The 21,356-nt window shown below is 47.3% G+C and overlaps 1 protein-coding gene and 1 pseudogene across 3 annotated transcripts; both read right to left on the bottom strand.

The window, feature by feature from the left end:
- Positions 1–3,380: 3,380 nt before the first annotated feature.
- Positions 3,381–8,122, bottom strand: LOC135251326 (ras-related protein Rab-11B-like). Of its 3 annotated transcripts, none has more exons than XM_064328662.1 (5): positions 7,933–8,122; positions 5,470–5,665; positions 4,577–4,770; positions 4,328–4,408; positions 3,381–4,207 (listed from the first exon to the last, which is right to left on the bottom strand). In XM_064328662.1, exons 1-5 carry the CDS (start codon positions 7,970–7,972, stop codon positions 4,062–4,064), a joined length of 657 nt encoding a protein of 218 aa, XP_064184732.1. In that variant the 5' UTR covers positions 7,973–8,122; the 3' UTR covers positions 3,381–4,061. The 3 variants fall into 3 exon arrangements, with proteins under 3 accessions (XP_064184732.1, XP_064184733.1, XP_064184731.1); XM_064328663.1 differs by lacking the exon at positions 7,933–8,122 and adding an exon at positions 7,624–7,645; XM_064328661.1 differs by lacking the exon at positions 7,933–8,122 and adding an exon at positions 7,004–7,076.
- Positions 8,123–8,974: 852 nt separating this feature from the next.
- Positions 8,975–21,356, bottom strand: part of LOC135251324 (phosphatidylinositol 4-phosphate 5-kinase type-1 gamma-like) — a 23,607-nt pseudogene continuing 11,225 nt past the window's right edge.

Raw genomic sequence — 21,356 nt, 5'->3', positions numbered from 1 at the left:
GCTCAAATGCAAGGGACTTGCAACCAAGTACTAACTAAATACGGATACTTCATTTCAAAGTATATTCATTTGTCCAATTACATTTTCTCCCCTAAAATGGGGGAGCTATGTATAAAAAGGGCTGGAATTCGTATACGGACCCTGACATGGATGTGAATACCCTCTAACAGAAGCTGACGGTCTGCACTTTAGCCTCATATGCATTATGTTTTATGTTAAATCCAATGTATACTGGAGTACAGAGGCAAAACAGCAAAGATGGTGTCACTGTCCAAATGCTCTTTCGTTTAACCGTATGAATATGCATCGATGACTAAGTTATGTTTTATCATGCAGTGAGCTTGTGTGGGTTCTGAGATGTTTTTTTTTTTTAAAGGACATTATGATTTTGTGTTTTCTTAAAAAAGAGAGAAGGGTGTCTGTCCTGTTTAAACCAAATAATGAGAGGGTTCGGAGCCCCAGAGAGGACACTGCCGAAATAAGTACCCCCCTCTAATTCGTACCGTTTCCTTCAACCCTCCAATTAACCACTTTGATGACTATTTACAGCCCTGCCGGAAATGTTTGGGATTCTCGGTTTGTAAATTTGAACTCTCGGTTTTTAAATTTTAAAGAGGAGTTTTTTTCTTTTGTCATTGTTGACCTTCCAGAATGAGTAAGTTCAAGGATTTGTGGGCTTGAACCAAATCATTTGACGTTTTGATTTATGTAATAAAAGTTAGTTTAGTGATTCAGTCATTAAATGGATTGTCCAAAAGTAGAAATCAGTGGGTATGAATTTAAAATGTTATTTAAATGTTATTTTTTTGGTGGCTCCACAGGGGAGCAGAGAGAACAGATCTTCATGGCAGGACACTCGATTTTTCACTTTTTATGTGATCCTTCAGCTCCATTTTCCCACACTATGACAGGGATCATGTGATCAGGGCTGGGTCAGCTGACCCTGAATCTTTTGTTGTGAGGAAGCAGGAAGTGGCCAATTTCCTCTTTACAGTTATTTCCAAATTTATCTCCTCTATCCACCCTTGCTGGGAAACTTGAGTCATTGTTCAAGGTCTCTCTTTCTCCATCCCCCCTCTCTCCCCCCTACTGCCCCCCCCCCTCCTATTTCTCTCCCTTCTGTTTCTCTCTCTCTCATATGTTCACACATTCATGCCCTGGTCACCTTTGCTGATGATGACTCAGTCCTGTCCAGTTGGTAGCTGTGCTGTTACTGTCTGGCACTCAGGCTGTACTCCAGTGCAGTGAAACGGTTTCATGGGGAAGGAATGCAGTCAGCGAACAATTAATGGGAATTATTTGGATGACCTGGAGTTGGGAGTCATATAGAACCCACCTGTTATGACGTTTCTTGTCACTGTCTCAGATGACCACAAAAATGAATGAGGCTTTGATCTGTTCAAAAAACATTTTTTAATTCTGCTAAAAGGACATTTTAACATTTGTTTTTGAATTTAATTCCTTTTTTCCCCCGAATGATTGCACCCTCCAATCTCTGATTACGTTTTGCACTTTGGTGCAACGATAACATTTTATTTTCCGCGGTAGGCTTTTTTAAAATATTGGTTTATTGGTTTTCCCCTCTCTCTCCTCCGGCTTTATACTTATTTTTAAAGAAGTTTTAAGACTTATGACGTGAGGCGATGACCCAGGCTTTGAGATGCCGATTTGGGGCAAAACAGTGACAGACAGACATACACCGTTGCTAGGAAACCCTGACTTCACCCTAAGACAGTAAGACAGAGCCTTTATGTGAGATTTGGTTTTTGTGGGTATGGGGTGGGGTGGGGTGGGGTGGGGTGGGAAAAGTTGGGGGGGGGGGGGGGGGGTAGTGTGGGGTATCAGATACTGAGAGAGACTTATTAAACGCTCTTAAAATGTTAACAAAAATGAACAGAAACATAATAAAATGAATTATATGTCAACCCTTGAGCACTGTTACTGTTTTTTTTGTTTTGTTTAGTTTAGTTTGTGGAGTGTATTTTCATATACTTAAAACACCTGCTGTTTGAACAAAGATGTGTCAGCCTCTTTTCATGAGATCATAGAGCTGAAAACACCTCTTTCCCTTTTCCCCTATATCAAAAAAAAACCACCGTAATAACTCTTAAAAAATTTGTTGTCTTAGACTGAAGTTCTTCTTGGACAGCAGTGGATTCCAAGATTCTTTCTGTCAGAAAATGTCACAGCGACATGACACTAGTGTTTGGTATGTGGGGTAAGTTTTGTGTGGGGGCATTTTGGCGGGTGAGTCACTTACTCCTACCGATGGAATTTTGTTCCACAAGCCCAAGGACGTCAAGATTAGATTCGGTGTTTGGAAGTGACTGTATTCATCGATTACATCATACATCATCAGGCTCATTCCTGCTTGGGTGGGTTTGCTGTTCCTTGTGTGTCTCTTACTTTATAATATCCAACACGCACGCTGATCTTTATGCTCCCTGTCGCCTCAATGCCCTCCCTCGCTCGTGAATGGCCCTTACGTCAGTGATACTTATAATTATAACATAACTCAAAACAGAAGTGATTAGGTGGGGGGGGGGGGGGGGGTGTGAGTTTCAAAAGCAAGGTGTTTGACCTTTGACCTCTTTGACTCTGACTCTTCCCAGGTCTGGCTAAGTAGGCTGTTTTGCACTTTGGGGGCGGTTTGTGTCTGAATGCCGTGTGCCTGTCATAAATCACCAGAAGCTGTACAGGAAACAGTCTGGATGCCAGGGCTACTGGGTGGAACTGGATCGTGAAGTCATTTTAGGAGAAGTCTTATCTGGGTCAATTTCTGTACACACCCACGGGACGGACAGACACACACGCACACACAACAAATTACATTTCAAATATAATTCCCAGAAGCTTTGAACTTTGGGAGCTGCATCGCCAGCCTAAAGACACTCAGAAAGCTGGAAGATTTAACCCTCGGTGATCAGGAGCCTCGTTTATAGAACGAACTTACGATCAATTTTGATCTTAAGTATGACTGACGCAGAAAACCACGTATAAGTAGTTATTTATAAAACCTTATTTTGACGTGGAAATGATCTTATCTCTACACAAAGCCTATTAGAAAAAAGTAACCATACCAGCAAATGAAAATCTATCACTTCTGTTCGTACAGACCAAGTCCCCCGCCCCTCCCCCCATCTGACCTCTCCTAGGCTCACATTATAAGGAGTTAAAACGTTGCCCACATGTCAAATAAAAACCTGTCACTTCTGTTTGTAAAGACCTAGCTCTTTTTCCAGTGTTCAGAACAGCTGTATCCCCCCCCCCCACCTATTAATCCAGCAAACCGCAGCCCTGGCACCCAAACCAGTTCACATCGTAGCTACATCACGATTAAAAACATTTTACTGAACCCGTGAAAACCTGCTCAGCATCGGTACTATGAAGTTGGTTTTATTAATATTAGTACAACATAATACTGTTGCGTGAGTGAATGTGATGAATCCCCCCCCCCCCATCTCTGGTTGTTATGAAAGAGAGGGGGAAAAAATCCCTGTCAATACTGTGTTAGTCTGTTACAGCAGTATGTTTGTCTACCACTAAGAGGAGGATTTATTTGATATAGACAAGATGAGGTTTTGTTCGGACTCGCAGGATTAGGCTAACAGACATAAAACCGAAATAACTTTCTATGGCCCGTTTTTTTCATAGAGCCACCATAATGCGTATATAAATAGCACCATCTACTGGACGTTGTATTGAACTGCACACCCGCTACAGCACTTCGAGTTGGCGTTCGGCGTTCATGCATTTCGCAGATCCCCTGTGCTGCTGGAGATCGGTTTATGGGGTGAGGGGGGACCGAAAAAGAGGGACTGAAAACTTTAATTTCGTGACAGAAGACATTATGACAGTTAAGCTATTTTTTTCTTTTACTTTTCTTTTTTTTTTTTACAAAAAGGATTTTTTTTATTTTTAGGGGAGATTAGAGTAGGGGAGGTGAAGGGCGAGGTTGGGGGGGGGGGGGTTTGGGCTGGGTTCCAGCAGCAGCACAACACAGGAACAAATCAGAAGAGAGGAGGGTTGGGCGGGTGCCTAATGGGGTCAGGGGTCAGAGGTCACAGGTTCTGACAGCACTGTAGTTTGTTGCCCCTCTGGCCGTCGGTGGTTGGGGGAACGCTGATGTCCACCACGTTGTTGCCGGGAGACTCGTCGTGCGCCGAGCGGTCGGCCATCTGCTTCTGTGACACGATGCGGTAGATCTCTGAGGAGAGAGGGAAGGATCGTATCATTCACCTGCAGCTCACCTGTACAGAACTCAGAGAGAGAGAGAGAGAGGGAGAGAGAGAGAGAAAGGGAGTAATTAGTCTGTGGTGGGGCCTACCTGTGAGGATGCTTTTGAAAGCCTCCTCTACATTGGTGGAGTCCAAGGCTGACGTTTCTATGAACGACAGGGTGTTCTTCTCTGCAGGGGAAAGAGAGAGAGGGAGAGATGAGGGAGCTCAGCGCAGAGAAGATCAGCTGACCACACCCAGAACAGGGTACCGCCCCCACCCCCCACCCCCCCCCCACACACACCCAGAACAGGGTACCGCCCGCCACACACTGGACAGGGCCAGGCATAGTTGTGTACCTGCGAAGGCGCGTGCCTCGTCGGTGGGCACTGCCCTCAGGTGGCGCAGGTCGCTCTTGTTGCCCACCAGCATGATGACGATGTTGTTGTCGGCGTGATCCCGCAGCTCCTTCAGCCAGCGCTCCATGTTCTCATAGGTCAGGTGCTTGGCGATGTCATACACCAGCAGCGCCCCCACCGCCCCCCGGTAGTACCTGAGACACACAGGGGGCGGGGTCAAGACCACACCCACATACCCAACCATGAGGTCTCTCTCACTCACTCTGAGGTGCTGGTCTCTCACACACTCACTCTGAGGGGCTGGTCTCTCTCACACTCACTCTGAGGTGCTGGTCTCTCTCTATCACTCACTCTGAGGTGCTGGTCTCTCTCACACTCACTCTGAGGTACTGATCTCTCTCACTCACGCGGAGGTGCTGGTCTCTCTCTCACTCACGCTGAGGTGCTGGTCTCTCTCTCACTCACGCTGAGGTGCTGGTCTCTCTCTCACTCACTCTGAGGTACTGATCTCTCACTCACGCGGAGGTGATGGTCTCTCTCTCACTCACGCGGAGGTGCTGGTCTCTCTCTCTCACTCACTCTGAGGTGCTGGTCTCTCTCTCTCTCACTCACGCGGAGGTGCTGGTCTCTCTCTCACTCACGCTGAGGTGCTGGTCTCTCTCACACTCACTCACACGGCAGTGATGTTCTCTCTCTCACTCACACGGCGGTGCTGGTCTCTCTCGCTCATTCACACTGAGGTGCTGGTCTCTCTCTCACTCATGCTGAGGTGCTGGTCTCTCTCTCTCTCTCTCACTCTCACTCACACGGCGGTGATGGTCTCTCTCTCACTCATGCTGAGGTGCTGGTCTCTCTCTCTCATTCACACTGAGGTGCTGGTCTCTCTCACTCACGCGGAGGTGATGGCTCTGTAGCGCTCCTGTCCCGCTGTGTCCCAGATCTGGGCCTTTACGGTCTTCCCGTCCACCTGGATGCTGCGTGTGGCGAACTCCACGCCAATGGTGCTCTTGCTCTCCAGGTTAAACTCGTTTCGCGTAAAACGCGATAGCAGGTTACTCTTCCCCACGCCAGAGTCTCCAATCAGCACCACTGCCGTTAAAACACACACACACACACAAACAAACACACACACACACACACAAAGATTTTTTACAATACCTTACTGAAAAATTGTAAATTGGGTCTAAATTTGCTAAAATCTGAGCTGTCAAGATTAGGCTTTTTTCAGAAGCGGCTTTACAATTGTAGTCTTAAAAGCATTTCAGAAAAAAATAACATAAAGCAAGCGATGTAAATGTTTTTATATACATTAACTGTTGGTCCCAAGCTTGCTTAAATTCATCACTCAATGAAGTGGCAATACCTCTCTAAAGGCACAGCGACAACTCATGCAGGAAGTCACAAAAGATCCCAGAAGAACATCCAAAGAACTGCAGGCCTCTATAGCCTCAGTTAAGGTCAGAATTCATGACTCCACAGTAAGAAAGAGACTGGAGGGGGAAATTAAAGTTTTGGAGTGGCCAAGTCAAAGTCCTGACTTTAACCCAATAGAGATGCTGGGGCAGGACCTGAAATAAGCACCTCATGCTCAAATACCTACCAACTTGTATGAATTAAAGCAGTTCTGCAAAGAGTGGGCTAAAATTCCTCCACATCAACGTGAAAGGCTGCCATCAAATTATTGGAAGCGTTTGGTTAGTTAGTTATTGCTGCTAAAGGTGGTGTCATCAGGGCAATTACTTTTTCACATGAGTGATATGGGTGCTTGATAACTATTTTCATTCAATAAATTAAATAACTTAAAATGTTAAAATATTTCCCCTTTACTCAGGTTCCCTTCGTCTAATGCTGGGATGGCAGGTGTGCCAACCCGCCAAGCTACGCCTTGGCAGGGTCGCGTTCCCTATTCCTACACAGCACAGAGTTTGGCGCTTTTCAGGGTTCCCAACAGAAATAACCACAATGACAACTGACTCCCAGACCCGTAAGAACATTCATTTCTGTATTACAATTTGTCTAAAGATCAGGGAGGATTCATGTGACAAAAAGAATGCAATAATAGAATAAATCAGGAAGGGGTCAGATACTTTTTAATGGGACTGTAACTGCCTGCCACATTAAAACACTGTTTGTTACTGGTCCCGCGAGTCTGATAAGCGTGTTGTGCAATTCATACATTCTACAGTGGATGAGGTCATAATTACACACTTATCTCCCTTCTTATCAGACCCTGCCCTTGGTTTTTGGCCCTGACACCCACGCACACACGAGCATATCCTCCCTCGTTGTTTTGGAAACAATAACGTAGCATTAAAAACACACCTACTCATCATTAAGCAATAATGTGTCACTCGCCTGATGATGACAATGTAGGTAATTAAATTATTAAATATTTACCGCAAAACATGTAGTAACACATTTACTGACCAAAACACGCGGAAGAGCGACTTGAATTGCAGTTGACATCACTTCTGCAAAATCCCATCGGATGTAAAATAATTCGCTTCCATAACTGGATTGAAAGTGGGTGAATTGTAAATTATTATACATTACATAGCTAAACTGATTTCACAGTGGGAAAATTATGTACAGTGTGCTAGTGCTAGCCAATTTACCAGCCCATCAATAGTTAGTTACTAACGTTAAACTTTAATAAGCGAAGGTACTGAGCTAACGAGTAAATTAGCTAGCCATGTTGTTAGCTGATGCCCACAAAATAAGCTAGCTGTAGCGAACGCTAACTAGTTAGACCAGTTAAATTGCGTTAATTCCAACTGTTCTATGTAGCGAGCTAGTTAACATGACGTGCAGCTACCCAATGAGAAAATAAAAATGTAAGATAACTAGTCCATGTACTATACATTTTGCTACGCTATACGTTTGCACTCATGGCTAATGCATCTAGCTACAATTTGCATAGACATGCATGTACGTACTGTTTTGCTTGCTATGTGATGCTACCAAACTAAACGGAACTGAACATCTGCATTCTACTTAAGTCACAAGGTACCCCTCTCAACGTTTGTCTACACCTCACAATTACACACCTGTCATGTCCAATTAAAAACAAGAATAACGGCCAGCACTTCCGCACACACCCCAAAATCTATGAGCAGTCAGAAAAACAACCCGATGAATGCTAAACGTCCCGTTGCAGCCCAGTTTACGTTAATATATATTGGCTACCTAGGCTAAACCAGCTAGCGTAATCCACAGTTAGCACATACAGCTCTCCCTGGTAGTTTGGATTGGATGGCTGGCTAGCTACCCTCTTAGCTACATGGCTAGCAACGTAGTGAACAAGCAACCGGCTAAACAAACAGCATGATAAAGTCTGCAGAAAGTGGTTCTCTCACCTTTGAAAAGGTAATCGTATTCATCATCTCTTGTTCCCATTTTTTAAGAACACACCTCACAGGCTCAAGTTGGTTTTATTCCTGTAAACCTGGTATAAAACCTCCCTTCCAACCGGCCAGGAACCAAACGGCCTCGGTCACAGCCAGATGACATGAGTGACAGTTCTCCCGACCAATTACAGTAGCCTACTCTTTACGCGAGAGACCTATGAGTGAGACCGACACTGACGAATCGTGTTCCCTTTAAACACCAATGGGTACGTGACTGTTAAGTGAAGGGGCGTGACGTTAAAATAATAACAGAAGGTGAGAGAAAAAAAGGGATGGGAATTTTTAATGGAGTAGAATCGAATTAATTCTAAAAGCAATTAGTGTTTAGAGATAACAAGAGATACGAGGTGGTCTTTCTTTTAAAATTAAACCAAAAAGCAGCATCTACAAACATACTTGCTCGTGGTGTTATAATTTAATAACTGTAAATTATAACTTTGTCATCAATACTTCAAACAAATATTGATTCATATAGTTGTAGAACTTTTATTTATATAAGTACTACGACTTTTTTATGACAGCGGCAAAATATCGGCAATTTTGTCCGCAAAATCCACGGAGCATGCACGTAACGAAAAAGCCGCATACATCGCTAAAGGGTAGCAAAATTTATAACACACCCGTATTCCCTTACTTCCAATGGGGTATTAATTAAACAACGGCTGTTTTTTTTTAGATGACAGTTAATTATGAATGTTAAGGTTTTTCCTTTTCCCCAGTCCTTCTTCTTTCTTTTAAAATACAGAAACAAGCAGAAAGATCTGTCTTTTCCTCTGTAAACACCAGTGGTGACCAACCCTGTTCCTGTAGGTTTTCACTCCAACCCTAACAAAACACACCTCATTCAACAGCCCGAGATATAGCTGAGCTGCTCATTTGTAGAATCCGGTGCACCAAAACAGGGTTGAAATGAAAACCCACAGGATGATGGATCTCCAGGAACAGGGCTGGTTACCACTGGCCTACACCTTAAATAAAGAACGCCCAAACATTTATAATTCAGTTTATGTTTATTATCATTTTCAGGTCATGGTTCTGTTTATCAGTGTTCATTAGCAACACAAGTGAATGTTTCATTTCTTTGCCCTAGCATAATGAGAGAATGCAGCTGATTTCTAAGATTATAATCATGGTTTATGGACCTATATTCTATAAAACTCCTTGTAGTTTCATACAATGACTTTACTTCTTTAGGACCCAGATACGTGATATCAGAAAGGATTTTAATTACAAATTAATAGAAATAAAGAACAAATAAATAAAACAGTATCAATCAGAGCTGATTCTTATATTTTTCTATGAACATTGTTTAAACATATAATGCAATACTTACATATATTCCTTGATAAATCACACACAACCAGTGGACGAACAATAGATACCCATCTCCTTTTCCCAAGAAACAGCTCTGATTTTCACTGACTGAAAGGAACTAAATGCCATAACTTTGATATAATATATAGTACAGTGCATTCTCTGCAGATAGTAAATCGAGATTTTGCAAGTAGTCACAAAAAATAAATAAAAAAAATCTCCAGAATGGAAAATATAGATTTATGTACACGTATGCCATAGAAACATACCAACTGCTGAAGCAAAACTCATTGATATATATGTTCACTACAATGGAAAGTCTAACAATGGTTTTAATTTTCAAAATAAGGCGATCAAAAAAAAAAAAAAAGTTGCTATGCATTATAAGTACATCGCTATTTTAATGACTTGCTGTTGTTGATAATGGCAAAGCTATGACTGGTCACTAAACATCATGCTACCAATGACAGTACCAACAGTATATTACACAATATCTGCTCTTTTTGAAAATGAAACATGTCAACATATCTGTAGAGCAGAGAGAACAGTCCAAATCATTGGTATTATAACAAAGAGAAGGAAAATCTGGATCCTTTCATTTTTCTTCTGTACTGTTGTACTCAGCCCTAATTTTCACACCAAAAATGTTTATTAAAAAAAAAGATAAACACAAAAATGAAATATAAACAGACATTATTGCACACCAGCAGTTACATCCACTATGTGTGAAAATTACTTAACTTACACAGGTGAACAAAATGTACTTAACGGGAGCCTTATTCAATTCATCAAAGCCTTTTTCAGAAAGAAGTTCCGTTGAACACTTCTTCGATCAACTCGCTCTGTTTTAAGGGAATCTCAGGGGTGATTTCCAACGATGATAGACGCACACTACATGACCAAGAGTATCTGGACAATGCCCCCAGGCACACAGCGCGGCCCATACAGAAATGGGTTTTGTAGAGAACGGTGTGGAAGAACTTGCCTGGCCTGCACAGAGAGCTAACCTCAACCCAATCCAACACTTTAGGGATCGACTGGAAAGCCAGCTGTGAGCCAGGCCTAATCTCCCAATCAGTGCCCGATCTCACTAATGCTCTCCTGGCTGAATGGAAGCAAATCCCTGCAGAAATGCTCCAACATCTAGTATGAAGCCTTCCCAGACGAGTAGACCTTGTTATAGCAGCAAAGGGTGGACCAACTCCATATTAATGCCCATAATTTTGGATGAGATGTTGGATGTCAGGTGTCCACATACTTTCACCATGTAGTGTATATAGTAACTTTCATGATCCCACTCTGCACTGCAGTGATGTGGGAGGGAAGAATGTGCAAAACCCTGTAAACCAGTGACTCTTTCACACCCTACAGGCCACACTGCACTACAGGAGAGCCAGTGACTATTTTACATCCTACAGGCCACACTGTACTACAGGAGAGCCAGTGACTATTTTACATCCTACAGGCCACACTGTACTACAGGAGAGCCAGTGACTATTTTACACCCTACAGGCCACACTGTACTACAGGGGAGTCAGTGACTATTGCACACCCTACAGGTCACACACTGTACTACAGGAGAGCCAGTGACTATTTTACACCCTACAGGCCACACTGTACTACAGGAGAGCCAGTACCTATTTTACACCCTACATGGCACACACACAGTACTTCAGGAGAGCCAGTACCTATTTTACACCCAACATGGCACACACTGTACTACAGGAGAGCCGGGGACTATTTTACACCCTACAGACCACACAGTACTACAGAAGAGCCAGTGACTGTTTTACACCCTACAGGCTACACACTGTACTACAGGAAGGAGCTAGTGATGATTGGAAGAGATAACAAGTAGCCTGTGGGTATCTGAGATATTTAGCACAATGCAGATTAAAAAAACAATTTGGGCAAGGATATGCCTTCCTCAACCTTATCCATCTTTCTTTGTATTCTCTCTCTTCCTTGCTCTCTTTCTCCCTCTCTCATCGTTCATCACGCGTGTTTGATGTTTGGATATGAGGAAGTTAGCCCTGAGAACGGCAAGAGGAGATCAGGACCATGCAGACGCACTACCCTAGAAAATAAATCACAGAACTTTAAACAGAAAACAAAAGAAAAAAAAAACCCTGTCATGCCTTTTTATATTTTGAGATGATGAATACAAAAAAAACCCAAAGAATTACATCTGGATCACAAAAGTGCACAAGGATTAAAAAAGAAAAAAGAAGTAACAAATAGGTATGCATTGATGTGATACTGATTCCACAAAGTGGTTCTCAGGACTGAACTGGAATGGAGTAAGGGAGAGGTGCATTATGGGAGTACCTACCCAGTCCCCTCAAAGGGGAGGAGCATGGGGAGGAGTCCGTTGTGGAGGGGGAGGGTTTAGTCGAGGAGGGGGAGGAGTCAGATCTACAGCTCCCTGATAGACTCCGGTGGATGCTAATAATACTCTACAGTGGGAATGTGACGTTTAGACTCTGGGTTTCACACCCAGGTTATTTCAGTCTTTTTCTTCCTTTTCTGTTCCCTTTCTCCCCACCCCTCCCATTCCCCCTCCCCCTCCCACAGGTCTGGGTGTGGATCCCTTCACAGCACAGAATGCTGGCCCTGTCTGCACAAACTCCACTGCCCCAAAGCACCATGGGAACTGCCATTCACTCGCTTCACCACCGCTGCCATGGACTCACTGCCGAGAGAGAGAGAGAGAGAGAGAGAGAGAGAGAGAGAGGTGGAAGGGAAAGAAGGGAGGAATAGCGTTTGATAGAGGGAACAAGAGAAACAGAATGATAGTTGCATTAACATTCTGGTCTAACTGCATCATTACAAATTCTATGACTGAGAGTGACACTCTCTCTCTCTCTCTCTCGCACACACACAGAGCTAGGTTTCACAAACATAAAATTTGAGAGAATAATAAAATAATACCTGAACACCATTTTTAGCAGTTATGTTTAAAAAAAGCAAGAGGAACACAGCACAGCAATAGCTGAAGAGGGGGAGAGAGAGATCCATTTAAATTGGGGTCAGGGGTCAGGGGTCAGGGTTGAAGTGTCCTGGAGAGTTTGTTTGAGGGCATACTCCACATATTCGGAGGCTTTTGTGGGCGGGTTGTTGACACTTACAGTCTCGCTTTCAGCGTCCCACACAGACTCTGAGCCATAGTGCAGGGGAGAGTACACCCAGCTTCTGTCCTCTGGAGGATGCTGTGGTGCAGCCAGTCCACCAGAGGGCGCCAAAGAGAGGAAAAAGAGACAGCGCAAGAGCAAAGGGCCAGGCACAGGGAGAGGCAAGGGCAGGTCAGAAGAAGAGAAGGAGGGAGAGACAGAAAAACAGAGAGAGAGAGAGAGAGAGAGAGAGGGGGGAGGCAAGAGAAATGTAAGGATGGAAAATTATATCCTGTATCCAATCAAAGACATACAAAAAAACCTCTAATATTTAAAACCTCCATTTTTTTAAATTCTAAAGACAGTACAGATTTAATTACACTCTTTCCCTGTGCTATGAGATGAGGACTTCTGGAAGACAGGAGGGTTTTGGGGGTGTTTGGGATATCTAATCTGGGGGGGGTAACTATGACCCCCAGTAAGACACAAAGGCAGCAAATGGAAGGGAAGGTTAACACAGGAGCACAGAGAGCGAGAGAGCGAGAGAGAGAGGGAGGGAGGGAGGGAGGGATGACCGAAGAGCTAATGACAAACTTCTACCGCACAACAGCGCTGAGTCACTGTCATTCAGCCACAGACAGTCAAAGCCACTCAGTCCCAGTCAGCCGCAGAGAAGCTCAGTCAGTGTGTGTCAGTCAAAATGAGTCTCTCAGTCAAGCAGTCAGTCTCAGTTAGAGTTGACCACTCAGAGAAAATGAGAGTCAGTTAGTCAGAGAGAGTCGGTCAGCGTTGGTCTGTCAGACCGTTGGTTAGTGTCGGTCAGTCAGTTTCAATTGGATTTGGCCACTCAGAGTCAGTCAGTCAGTCACAGTTGGTCAGGATCGGTCAGTCATAGTCAGTCAGTCAGTCACAGTCGGTCAGTCACAGTCAGTCAGTCACAGTCAGTCAGTCACAGTCGGTCAGTCATAGTCAGTCAGTCACTCGTCAGGTCACAGTCGGTCAGTCATAGTCAGTCAGTCAAGTCGGTCAGTCATATTGGTCAGTCACGTTGGTCAGTCAGTCATAGTCGGTCAGTCACAGTTGGTCAGTCATATTCGGTCAGTCACAGTTGGTCAGTCACAGTCAGTCAGTCACAGTCGGTCAGTCACAGTCGGTCAGTCATAGTCAGTCAGTCACAGTCGGTCAGTCACAGTCGGTCAGTCATAGTCAGTCAGTCACAGTCAGTCAGTCATATTCGGTCAGTCACAGTTGGTCAGTCAGTCATAGTCGGTCAGTCACAGTTGGTCAGTCATAGTCGGTCAGTCACAGTTGGTCAGTCATATTCGGTCAGTCACAGTCAGTCAGTCAAAGTTGGTCAGTCACAGTCGGTGTGCTGCACTTACGATGCTGCTGGAGCTGGAGTTCAGCTTGCGGCGCTGCAGAACCGGAGAGTAAACCCAGTATCTCCCCTCCGCAAACTAGTACCACACCCAGAGAGAGGGAGGGAGAGAGAGCACGGGAGGGAGAGAGAGAGAAAGAAATGGGGGGATGGAAAGCAAGAGGGAGTGAGAGAGAAATAAAGGAAGGGAGTGACAGAGCGAGAGGGGGAGAACAAGAGGGAGGTTGTCAGGGATGGCGATTGAGAGGGGGAGAGAGGAAGAGAGGAGACGGAGAGTGAGAGGGAGGGATGTATGGAGGGAAAGAGAGATGAAATGAGACAGCAAGCATAACTGATGATTAGAAAAATGAATGAGATGAGAAGATGGAAACAAACAAAAAAAAAAAACAGTAAAAAAAATATACATTAAAACTGAGGGAGGAAGAGAAAAAACACCCAAGGGTGGAATTGAAGGTGGAAAGTACACACGAGCAGGGGGATGAGTGAAGAGATGGCAGAGGGGCGACACCTCTCACCCGCGCCCCCAGAACCCCACCCCAGAACCCCACCCCAGAGTCCCACCCCAGAGTCCCACCCCAGGGCCCACCCCAGGCCCAACCTCAGAGCCCCACCCCAGGCCCACCCAGGGCCACCACCAGGTCCACCCCAGAGCCCCACCCCAGGGCCCCACCCCAGGGCCCACCCCAGAGCCCACCCCAGGGCCCCACCCCAGAGCCCACCTCAGGGACCCACCCCAGGGCCCCACCCCAGGACCACCCAGGGCCCCACCCCAGAGCCCCAGACCACCCCAGGGTCCCACCCCAGGGACCCACCCTAGGGCCCCACCTCAGAGCCCCACCCCAGGGACCCACCCCAAGGCCCCACCTTAGAGCCCCACCCCAGAGTCCAACCCCAGGGACCCACCCCAGGGCTCTACCTCAGAGCCCCACCCCAGGGCCCCACCTCAGAGCCCCACAGAGTTCCAGGGACCCACTGCAATATAAATTTGATTTGATAATAAAGAGCACAGAGGACGGTGGAGTACAGACGTTTCAAACCTCTGTCGCCCTCTGCAGTGCATTGTAGGGTAATGTACCCTGTTTGCAGGTAAATAACCAGCCTAGTTGGGCTGGAATGGCCTGTCCTCGTCCTTCCTGCATTCACACAGTGGGGGACAAAAAGGGGCGGGGCTTACAAAGTAGATGTCTGTGATTGGCACGTCCTCTTCCTCCAGGGAACCGTGGCTGGTGCACTCTGACCGCTGGCTGACCGCATCAGGCTCCGCCCTCGCCGTGGGGCGTGGCTGGGGCGGGGCCGAGGAGCCGGAGGGGGTGGCGGCCTCGGGCGTGCGGCTGTAGACACAAAGGTGGGGCAGGCAGAGGTCGTTTCTTTTCTCACCGATGTCTCACAGTAAGGCACCAGAGTCATTGAGCAGAGTCATTGTCGTCATGGTTACTGTCACTCAAGCTGACAGACAGCTCTGCTCCACGGGACCTTACCTTCTCTCCTGGCCTGAGGGCTGGGTGTGCCTCCTACAGGGAGAACAGAGACACTGATCAGCACCCAAACTCTCAGGGTGTGTGTGTGTGTGTGTGTGTGTGTGTGTGTGTGTGTGTGTGTGTGTGTGTGCGTGTGTGTGTGTGTGTGTGTGTGTGTGTGTGTGTGCGTGTGTATGTGCAGGTGTGTGTGCGTGTGTATGTGTGCAGGCGTGTTTGTGCGTATGTGTGTGTGTGCATGTGTGCGTGTGTGTGTGCATGTGTGTGCGCATGTGTATGTGTATAGGTGTGTGTGTGCGTATGTGTGTGTGTGTGTGTGTGTGTGTGCGCTGTGCATGTGCGTGTGACCGTGTGGGCGGCAGGTGTTTTTTCGTGTTCCTAGGCCAGTGCTTGAGCAGTCATTGTCGTATGGTTATGTCTCAGTGCGCGCTCTGTCAGGACTGGGCTGGTGTGCGTCGGGATGTCGCACCAACTTTAGGTGTGTGGTGTGTGTGGTGTGTGTGTGTGTGCACGTGCGTCGTGTGCTTATGTGTGTGTGCGTGTGTATGTGTGCAGGCGTGTGTGTGCGTATGTGTGTGTATGTGCGTGTGGGTGTGTGTGGGTGTGTGTGCATGTGTGTGTGTATATAGGTGTGTACAGGTGTGTGTACCTGTAGCGGGGGTACTCAGGTGTATCTGAGGGCGAGCGCTCTGCGATGGAGAGGGAGGTGGTGGAGGAGAGCGTGGTGGTGATGGAGGCTGTGGTGGCCTCCTCAAAGGAAGGAGGCGTGCAGGGGAGGAGGTCTGGCCGACCTGAGAGAGAAAGAAAGGGAGAGGGAGAGAGAGAGAGAGAAGGAGAGAGGGAGAGAGAGAGAGAAGAAGAGAAAGAGGGGGGGAGAGAGAGAGAGAGAACACAGAGTTTGCATCCGTAGCTGTGCATTCTATCCCTGGCATTTCTGGATACCTGGGAAATCCTCATATGTGAGAATATCTGAGAGTGTGGTTACTATGTGAAAGGGGTGTGGTTATGCGGTGAAAGGGGTGTGGTTATGATGTGAAGGAGGTGTGGTGATGTGAAAGGGGTGTGGTTATGCTGTGAAAGGGGCGTGGTTATGATGTGTAAGGGGTGTGGTTATGCGGTGAAAGGGGTGTGGTTATGATGTGTAAGGGGTGTGGTTATGCGGTGAAAGGGGTGTGGTTATGATGTGTAAGGGGTGTGGTTATGCAGTGAAGGAGGTGTGGTTATGCTGTGAAAGGGGCGTGGTTATGACGGGAGTACCCTCGTCCTCCAGCAGGGGGAAGCCGCGGGCCCCGCGCGGGTCGAAGGGGTCCTCCTCGTCCTCCGAGGGGGTCTGGCCCGGCTCGTAGGCCTCCCCGGGACCAGCGGTTTTGGGCAGGGCCCCCAGCCCTCGACCCCTCTTGGAGGGAGAGGTTCTCAAGGCTGGAGGGAGGGAAGCAGGGAAGGAGAGAGGGAGAGAGGGAGGGAAGGGAAGAGGGAACAGGTTCCTTCAGCCCATGGCCGCACTCAGCTCCTCCCCCCCCGAACACGCCAACAAGGCAACTATCATCACCGTGGCAACATTATAACAGGTGTCTTTAAAGCAGGGTTATACTGGTCCACCTGTGGGGCCTGCTGTGCGTATGGCACGGGGGGGTGGGGGGGATGGGAATACTCACATGTGCTCTTCCTGAAGACTGTGGTGCTCATGAACTTCATAAAGCGCTCTGCATAGAAACTGGGCCTGTGCACAGAGACTGTGTCCTGCAGAAACACACACACAAGTATTATTATTATTATTATTATTATTATTATGATTATTATTCAGCCTTGAGAATGTCAGTGCACCTGTAATGTACAGCGTGTAGTTACAGTTCCTGAGTATTAGCCTGCCTCTAACGTTGTAAAAGAGGTATACAGGATTTCACTCACTCCATCATGGACAAGAGCCTTCCATGTATGTTCCAACTTCTTGATCAGTCTGCAAAGGAAGAAATAAACTTTAAAGATACAGACGCATTCAAGAAATTATGTGCGACACACTGCATTAGTATATTTATGAGGCACCTGCACAGACCTCTAACAGATATTCACACACACACACACACACACACCTGTAGGACTGCAGGATGTCGATGATCCCAACGTACAGCAGGACTCGTTCCCCTTTCCCGTTTGCAGCTGGGATTCCACCAACCCTGCAAAGAGAGCAGCACCAGACGCGCGCACACACACACACACACACACACACACACACACACACACGCATACACACACACATGCACACACATGAAACCATACGGCCTGTAAAACTAAACCTGCACATTCTAGTCTCTGTGTGTCCATCCATGCATCCATCCATTATCTAACCCACTTATTCATGGTCAGGGTCATTAGGAATCTGGAGCCTATCCCAGCATGCATCGGGCTAGAGGCAGGAATACACTCTGGACAGGTTGCCAATCCATCGCAGGCCACACACAACTTTCACTCACACACTCAAACACACATACCCACGGGCAACTAAGACTCTGTTTGTGTGCGCATTTTATATAGACTACGTATATGTACGCATATACACACACATACACACAAACAATACATATTATACACATTTATATATCTGGGTGTGTGTTTTTATCCATGCGTGCATGTGTACACCTCTGCATGTGCGTATATGTATATCCGTTTGTTATACATGCGTGTGTTTAATACATCTGCACATGTGCACGCGTGTATCTGTGCGCACATGCGTGTGTGAGCGGTGCGTGCGCGTGTGTGTGTGCGGGACTGACGTGTCGTCCATGTCGACCGAGTCCCCGCAGGTGGCCCCGCCCTGTATGGACTCCATGGCGGTGGAGTACAGCGCCCGCTGAGCCACGCCCCTCCGCTCCCCGCCAGGGCCCCGAGGCCCCTCCCCCTGCTGCTCCCGCTCGGCCTGGTCCAGGTTGTGCACCCCCAGCAGCAGGCTGTAGTCCATGATCTTAAAGCTCTCCAGCACCTGGGAGACACAGCCCAATCAGAAGCCGGCATCTGGGAGGCACAGCCAATCAGAAGCATCTGGCACAGCCAATGCTTGGAGGCACAGCCACAAGATGATCCTCGATTGGGCGTGTGGCCTCCTAACAATCTGCCGGACCTTTCCTGATTTGGGTCATCGTGTCACCCAGGTGCCGGCTTATGATTGGCTATGTCTCTGCACTGCGGCTATGGCTATGTTCACATATTCAGTATGGATAAATGCTACATTAGCACTGTGGCTACGGCTGTGTTTGTATCCTCAGTATGGCTAAATGCTACATTAGCACTGCGGCTATGGCTGTGTTCACATCCTCAGTATGGCTAAATGCTACATTAGCACTGCGGCTATGGCTATGTTCACATATTCAGCATGGCTAAATGCTACATTAGCGCTGCGGCTACGGCTGTTTACAATTCTGGCTTGCTACTTAGCCAGGGCAGGCTTTTCATTTAGCTGGCAATGCAGCGCTGCGGCTCGGCTGTTAGCATCCGCCGGCGCTCACCAGGCAGGCCTCTGGCAGCGTGCTTGACAGGCGCAGTACATGTCGGTGTCCAGCAGGAGGCCGTCGGGCAGGTCCTGCATGAAGTCCAGGTCCTTGAAGGTGGGCCGGGCCTTCTCGCGCTCCTTGCGCGAGGCGCGGCGCTTGCAGGTGGAGCCCTTCAGGTCGTATTTCAGGTGCATGCACGCACGGCCGAGCAGACGTTGTCATACCCCCATGCGGATGTTCTGTCCCGCCCGTACTGCCGAGTAAGGCCCGAGGAACGGCAGCAGGTGGCGCGGGGTTCAGTTCAGATCTGAGGGGGGAGGAGGGAGGAGAGGAGGGAGGAGGGAGGGGAGGAAGGGAGGGAACCGGAGCTGGGAGGAGAGAGAGAGAGAGAGAGGAGGGAGAGAGAGGAAGAGAGGGAGGGAGGAGGACAGAGGGAGAGAGAGGAGAAAGAGAGGGAGGCAGGAGAGAGAGAGGAAGGAAGGAAGGAGGGAGAAAGAGATCATGAAACCATGACAGTTATTTTATAAAGAAAGCACAAGACAGAGAATAGGAAAAGAAATAATATTTTAACAAATTATCTCCAATTATAAGATTTTATCTTCTCAAAAAAAGCATTAATAGCAACCCCAGGAGAGGGACCCAAAGCTCCAGTTGCAACATAAATCGGTTATCTTTTCTCTTTATGCAGAGACAGAGAGAGTGAAAGAGAGGGAGTGGAGGAGGGAGAGAGAGAGAGAGAGGGAGGGAGAGAGAGAGGAAGTGGTGGAAGGAGAGAGGGAGGCAGAGAGAGCGAGAGAGAGCGAGCTGAGGAAGGAGAGAGTGAGGGAGAGAGAGAGAGGAGGGAGAGAGAGAGGGGGAGTGGAGGAGGCTCTCACCATGTAGTACCCAGGCAGTAGTTTCTGCAGGAACTCCGCCTCCTTGTGCATCACCGTCTTGATGATGAACTCGTCGTCTTTAGTGACGTAGAAGATGGAGCCGCTGGCTCCCGGGTTCGAGAGTTCTATCAGGGGCTCGTTACAGAGAGAGTACTGCAGAGACAGACAGACAGAGAGACAGACAGATTACTGCACAGGCAGACAGACAGACAGACAGATTACTGCACAGACAGACAGACAGACAGAGAGACAGACAGATTACTGCAGCAACAGACAGACAGACAGACAGACAGATTACTGCACAGACAGACAGACAGACAGAGAGACAGACAGATTACTGCACAACAGACAGAGACAGACAGATTACTGCACAGACAGACAGAGACAGACAGAGAGTACTGCAGCAACAGACAGACAGAGATTACTGCAGAGACAGACAGACAGACAGACAGAGAGACAGACAGACAGATTACTGCACAGACAGACAGACAGAGATTACTGCACAGACAGAAAGGCAGTCAGGCAGGCAGACAGACAGAGAGACAGACAGAGATTACTGCACAGACAGACAGAGAGACAGACAGACAGACAGAAAGGCAGTCAGGCAGGCAGACAGACAGACAGAGAGACAGACAGATTACTGCACAGACAGACAGAGATACAGACAGATTACTGCACAGACAGACAGACAGACAGAGATTACTGCACAGACAGACAGACAGAGACAGACAGATTACTGCAGAGACAGACAAAGGCAGTCAGGCAGGCAGACAGACAGACAGACTACTGCAGAGACAGACAGAGGCAGTACTGCAAATGCCCGGGTTGATAAAACAGGGATAAGTCAGTCCTGGCATCTCCTGACATGTTGAACACTGAGAGAAGCTGAACCAATCACAGAGTACATTGGTAACAACCAATAGAACCAGGTGAATGGACATTGGTGTTCACTACTGCCTGCTAATACACACAGGGGATGAGCAAGCACAGCCAGAAAATATCCACGAATCATCATTTGACACTGCAAATTCGGACACCCTACAAAATGGCCGATCTCCTAAACAGGGCACTATGAAGTGTATTGGTATTCTATTTTCTGTTACCAATGTAGCTCACGATTGGTGGAGCTCCAGTCTGATGTCACAATGCTTTTTTTTCTGCTTTCCCAGGCACAAGCTAACTGACACAGACACAGAGTACCGCAGAGGACAGACAGGATATCGTGTACAGACATTATGAAACACAACCCAAGCATGGCAAAGTCCAGAGTGCCAGCAGCTAGCAATCATAACAACCAATGGTAATAATAAATAGCACACTCATGCTATGTTCTGACGCACAAAATCAATGCCCTCTACAAATTGTAGTATACTGTTGTTCTTGTTGTATACTGGTAGTTTTTGTCTGCACACACTATGACACACACACACACACAGACAGATACACACACACACACACAGACACAGACACACACATACACACACACACAGACACACACAGATGATTTAAACGCACGCACGGCTGTTTTCAGCTTGTGGCTAAGCTGTGAGAGCATTATCCTGGTAATCTCCATGCGCACCAGGTGCTTCAGTGGGGGAGGAGCCACAATGGAACACAGAGGAAAGAGCTCGGTGGCGAGAGGGAGGCGTAGGAGGTCATAGGGAGAGCCATGTAATATTCAGAGGGGAGGGAGGCCATGCCTGAACAGAGCTGACCGCACAGGTTCAGTCCCACGT

Source organism: Anguilla rostrata, chromosome 3, assembly GCF_018555375.3.
Source record: "Anguilla rostrata isolate EN2019 chromosome 3, ASM1855537v3, whole genome shotgun sequence".
Lineage (NCBI taxonomy): Eukaryota > Metazoa > Chordata > Actinopteri > Anguilliformes > Anguillidae > Anguilla > Anguilla rostrata.
This window is presented reverse-complemented; position numbering and strand designations above follow the sequence as displayed.